General features: G+C 39.7%; 1 protein-coding gene across 1 annotated transcript in view; it reads left to right on the top strand.

The window, feature by feature from the left end:
- Fmn2 (formin 2) overlaps positions 1-6,000 on the top strand; it is a 312,905-nt gene that overhangs the window by 87,214 nt on the left and 219,691 nt on the right. Inside the window, exons 8-9 of the mRNA XM_033761961.1 lie at positions 3-376; positions 2,069-2,213. Of these exons, the coding sequence (XP_033617852.1) occupies positions 3-376; positions 2,069-2,213 (519 nt within the window). The remainder of the gene's footprint in view (positions 1-2; positions 377-2,068; positions 2,214-6,000) is intronic.

Here is a 6,000-nt window from a genome sequence, read left to right as displayed (position 1 = left end):
TTCCTGGTGTAGGGGTACCTCCTCCCCCTCCTCCCCCTCCTCCTCCCCTTCCTGGAGTTGGGGTTCCTCCACCTCCTGCATTGCCAGGTATGGGTATTCTACCTATTCCTGCTCCCCCTCTGCCTCCTCCTGGGGCAGGAATTCCCCCACCTCCACCACCTCCTTTCCTCCCTGGATCAAATCCTCCACTCTCCCCACAAGTTGGGACCAGCACTTTACCAACGCCACAAGTTTGTGGATTTCTTCCTCCTCCATTGCCAAGTGGGTTGTTTGGACTAGGGATGAATCAGGACAGAGGGAGTAGGAAGCAGCCAATAGAGCCCTGTCGGCCAATGAAGCCTCTTTATTGGACAAGAATTCAACTTCATAGTAAAAGGTAACATGAAAGCAAGCTCATCTTTGCAGTTTGTCAGTATGAGGAGAGCAATGTATTTTATGGCTTTTGGAAAAATTACAGTTCAATGTATTTTTTATGTATAACCCTAAAACTTTTGTGTAGATTTTTACAGCAATGTTTACCGAAGCAACTTGTTTAAAATTCAAGCTTTTCTCAGACAATATCAAGGAGATAAAACAAATAATTTATAAATGTCACAAAATAGATATCTAAAGTATATGCTATTTTAACTATACAGAATATATCATTACATGTATCAGCATGTGAGATGTACAGACATCGCACTATGGTTACTGGCATGTCTGTGAGGACAGAAGGATCTACTTTTCTTTGCATACATGCTGTTTCCTGCTTGCAGGACTTGATTGCTGCTCATGCCCGAATCCATCTGAAATGTTGCTTATATGCAAAACGAGGAAAGGTTGATAAGCGAGACACTTTTAACCCAACTGTTTGCCATACAAGAATCTATGTTTTGCTTTCACTATTTAAATTTTCACTTCTTACAACAGTGTAAAAATGTAAATCAGATCCTTTTTTCACACGGACTCCTGAGGATGGTGCCGGCATCCTCTAAAGGCACAAACTTGCTTTATTTTTTCCAGTTCATAGGAGTCATTTTTCACAAACGTTATATAAAAATATATCCACATGCCATGTGTGAAATAGTTTAATTTTGAAAATTTGGTGTCCCATGTATATTTGGGTTATACTGTGAAGTCATAAAGTCCGAGTTGGGAGCGTGATGATCATTAGGTTCACTGTGGGCACACGACTCCTCCAGACCTAGTCCTTGCCCTGTTCCCTGGTCACCGGGGCAGTGCTGGGAGACTTGGCTGGGGAGGGAAAACCCTGCATTTTTAAACTTCACTGGCCTTCTCCCTTCTAACTTACGATTGCCCGGATTGTCTTTGTAGGATGTGGTGCGCCTTTAGAATCAGGGTATTTACCAGGTTCATTTTCATCTTTGTGTGTGTGTGTGTTAGTTTTCTGTTCACTAAATCCTCTCAGGAGGCCGGAACCTGTATATCCTGACCACTTTTAACTATGCAGTGCGTTCTCCGTGTAGAAGTCATGGTGCTTACGTATGCTGCTGAGTTATTTAAAGTCGCGCCCCAAACTCATTTTCTCTAGATACATGTATAAAGTTGTTTTGCTTAAAAAATTATACTTACCCTTTCCAGGTGGTGCTAAATGCCAAATAACAGTGCTTGAGGGGAGATGGAGGGATGGAGGATGCCATCCTGAAAATATATATTTAATCCAGGAATAATCTGTCAGACAACCAGTCAAGATGAATTGTTATTGAGTCAATGATGTTTTGCCTTCAGAGTCCACTCTGAGAGGGATCTTCCTCTTATGTTTTCAGGGATTGAACTCCGGTCCTTGCGCTTGCAAGGCAGGCCACTGAACCGCTGAGCTAAATCCCCGGCCCTCCTCTTATGTTTTTATACAGTGTTAACTAAGAATTACTGGAAATTATTTTAAGGCAAACGTTGAATTGTAGTGGATGGTATTTTAACTTTCTCATCAAGTTGATAAAATATTCTTTGTATCTTTCTCTCCCCTTCTTCCTTGGCTGTTCATCCCTCCCTCCCTCCTTTCTCTTTATCCTCGCTGCAGTGTAGTTCTATTTGATGGCCTTTTCATTGTTTTTTTGCTTAACTTTAGAGACTCCAGTCCTTCACTTATTTGGGAAAAAATTGAAGAGCCATCCATAGATTGCCATGAATTTGAGGAATTATTTTCCAAAACTGCTGTAAAGGAGAGAAAGAAACCTATTTCTGACACCATCTCAAAGACGAAGGCCAAACAAGTGAGTATTCTTGTGCCTTCTGAGATTGGACAGGGGTTCTAGCAGAAGTGTGAACTTTAATTAGAGAAAAACTTCAAAAAGGTTATGCTCTGTGGACCTTATGCAGATTGCGAAGTTTAGCATCTTAGAACATGCAGTGAAGTAGGCTAGCCCAAATGCAGCAGCAAGTAATCTAATTTAAGTGATAATGTTCTAGCTCTTTTATTTGCAATGTTATAACACATATTTCCAAAAATCTCAGCTATTGCAGAAATAGTTGTGTAGAAATAAATGTTTTCTTGATTGAAATCTGAGTGCTAGTGTAGGTGGAAATAAACAGTGGGCAGAGAAAAATGAGAAATCTAATCCTTAGTAAGTGATAATGTGATTGATAATTTTGCTATTAGATATTAGGACTCAGCCAAACAGTCACACCGTCCTTAAAATATTGGGAGATCTTAGATCTACCTCTAACCTCTCCATTCCAGGTTAGATCCTTTGATCTAACTTGTGACATGAGTCAGAAAAAAGAGATAAGTGCCAGCTAATGGGGTCATGCCTTGAATTTTTGTCTCCATCCTGGAAGTTGTAGTGAGGAATGTGATCCAGAGTTGTTGCCACTGGTATTTGTTTCAGAGCAGAAAACCTTCTAACACCTGGATACTGCCAGATCCAGCCAGCAAAAAGATGTATTTGAATGGGAGAGCCAGACCACTGACTGGTTGTAGGGATAGGCTCACCCCAGGTATTTTATTATTCTCAGGGGGATGCAAACCCAAACATGATGTCACTGAATTTTTCAGAAGTTTTTATTGTATGACAACTGATTTATATGATATCCTTAGGTCAGTGACTATAGTGAACGAGACTGTACCTGGCACTTTGTAGACAATAAGTATGTGTTAAATTAACAAGGTAGCTGACTGAGGTGGAGGACTTTATAAATATCCATGACTATGTCCAGCGGTGATTAAAAGCCAGAACATTATTCAGGTCATAACGATAAGCTCAAGGTAAGTGGAGAATCACATTTTCTCTGGTGGAGATGAATAGTTTAAAACCCTTCTGTGGTGAATGTGCATATAGTTCTCTGAGACGATCGTCATCTCTCTCCTCATAGACGGTGGCAGAGACAAGAGAGCTGGTTGGGCAAGGAGACTGGAGGGAGTGCAGACATGGAGGAGGGCCAGACAGCAGGAATTGTCACTTGACAATGTGCAGATGTGGCATGGGACGTCTCTTGTCCAGGGACCCAATTTTCAGAAAGACGCACCACACGTTCTTCAACTTCCGCTTTTCATGCTAAGAGAAATCAGACAGAGAACGTGTCTCGCGTGGTGTCTGAGTATGGGATTTCATGCTGTTTGGCATAGTAGTCAGTTTTTAGCTTACTGAAGTATGCTTTATGTCTCATCAATTCGAATTCAAGTTGGCGTGAGATGGCCGCTTTGCATGTAATCAGCAGTCTGTATCGAGCATCAACTCAGCATTTTCCCTCTGTCATTAAGACATTTCGTACGCTGTAGGTAAGAAACTGCCAGTGTTGAAACGTGCGCTTATGGATGGTGACAGTGCTGTCGAGCTTCAGCTTCAAACACGGTTTCGGACCCCGTCTCCATCCTGACTCCCAGTGAGCTTGTTCAGCAGTTCCTCGGCTCGGGTCTTGGTTCTGAGCTCTGCATTTCGGGACTATTTCTGGAAGGATAAAAAAATGTTGTTTTTCCTGTATGGTAGAAAAGAAAAAGTGCTACAAAGTGACATATTACTGGAGACGCATAGTTTTACTTCGTTCTGTTGAGAAGGAAATCTGTCCCTTTTATTTCTTTGAGACGGTTTAGAATTTTGTTTAAGGAAAGCGTATTTTTCGGGGTGCATGCAAATAGTTCCTTGTGTTGTGGGGAATGTATACTTATTGTATGCGCAGACATTTTGGTACCTCATGATTCATTTCCAGTAAAATTAATAGCTCTTAATGCTGTTGGCATATGTTTATGGCGGTAGTTCAAGCGATTCTTCTTATATACAGTGGAAGCTGGAAGTTCTGCTTTTCTTTAAATATTTAAAAATAGCCAAATAATTTTTCTGTGAACTGTCTTCTGGAAAGCAAGACTGTGGTTGAATGCACTGGTATTTAACGAGGTGCCTGTGCTGTTTTTACTGTCATGGTAGAGACGTTTTCAGGATGATAATAGAAGAGTCTTCAGTTGGCCACATTGCCCTTTCCCAGAAGGAGAAAGTAGGGTTACTCTCTGGACATTCAGCCTAGTAGTAATGACGAATGCCTTGCATTTAAAATCCCCTTTCCTCCAAGGAACTAAAGACAAAAGTATTTGATATTTTTCTCTCTTGAAACATATATTTAAGTTTACTCTGTGATAATTTCTTCATCTGTCCCTTGTTTTGAAATCATACACATCAGGAGAAGATATATGGTAGTTAATTAGACTGTAATATGACACAGTTGTTCATAAGCAAACAAGTGTGACACTTACACCCATATTACATATTAACCTTCTAATCTAAACTAGCAACAACCCTATCTCTTGAGGAATAAAGAGGAAAATAGAAAAAGCAATCTTACATGATGCTTGTTTTTAAATATGCACACGCACACACACACAAACACACACTCTTACCCATTTTTAAGGAACACTATGGTAATGCCAGCAAACATTTAGTCTACCCTCTTCTTTATTATCAGCACAATCAGTGGTTGATAATGCGGATAATAACTTTAAATCACCTCAGGACCTTCTGTGACCAAATAAAGATTAAATTAAATATAGCCCAAGCTTAGGAGTAGGAAAGAGAGAATTTACTTTGGAATGATTTTAGTAATAAGGACTGTCTCTGAAAGAAGTTTCTGGTCAACCCTGTGTCCTGTGGGAAACATGGTAGGAGTAACTAATAGAAATTATGACAAGAACAATAACCATGGAAACCACAAGACACACTGTACCAGTTGTTCACCATGTGCCTGTTGTTGTTCTTAGTGTTTTATTTATGTTAACTCACTTAATCCTCACTCCTGTGAGATACACATCATCATTCTCGGTTCCCACTTTAGAGAGCTCAAGGGTTCTGTGGATTCCGTGATGTTTCCACACTGGGAAAGGACAGAGCAAGGGCTCAGACTCCAGCCATCTAGCCCCAGAACCTGTGTTCTTCCTAAATAAGTCATAAATGGGCATGTGAAGTATTCGGGTGAATATCATATTTATATCGAGACCAGAATATATAGTTTAAAAATGATTTGAATTTGTATTGCTTTTCATATATGCTCAATTTTTTAAATAACTGTAGTTATGCGTATAACATTTTATGTGGAGACATTTTGAAACATGTTTCCATATTCTAACAGATTTTGACAAGCACATAAACTATGATGCAACCTAACATGACATTTGCCCAGTTAAATAAAAGTTTATCTGAGGGAGGTGAGTTTTCTGTAAGCAGTAAAAATGAGGGCTATTGCTCGAGTGGCATATAAATAGTGGTTATTGTAGCAGACAGCCACTGTGGTTAACCTTCTCCAAATGTCAACCGATGATACTTTTTATTCACTCCATGACACAAAAGAACCAGTTCCATAAAATATTCTTTTAGTAAGTAATGTTTAACATACTTATAATGTCTGCAAAGGAACATGCTACTCATGATGTAAATTTGCACACAGAAATTAATAAGACTGAAAAAAAGAATCTGTGTCATTTTTAATATACATTACCAACACTTGTGCAACCATTTAATGCAATGCAAATGGATCTCATCCTGGGTCTTGTATTTATCAGATTAAAATACTCTGCCC

The sequence above is a fragment of the Fukomys damarensis genome, unplaced genomic scaffold (genome assembly GCF_012274545.1).
Source record: "Fukomys damarensis isolate Sample0158 unplaced genomic scaffold, DMR_v1.0_HiC HiC_scaffold_11, whole genome shotgun sequence".
Lineage (NCBI taxonomy): Eukaryota > Metazoa > Chordata > Mammalia > Rodentia > Bathyergidae > Fukomys > Fukomys damarensis.
Note: the sequence above shows the minus strand (reverse complement) of the source record. Positions and strands in the feature narration are given on the sequence as shown.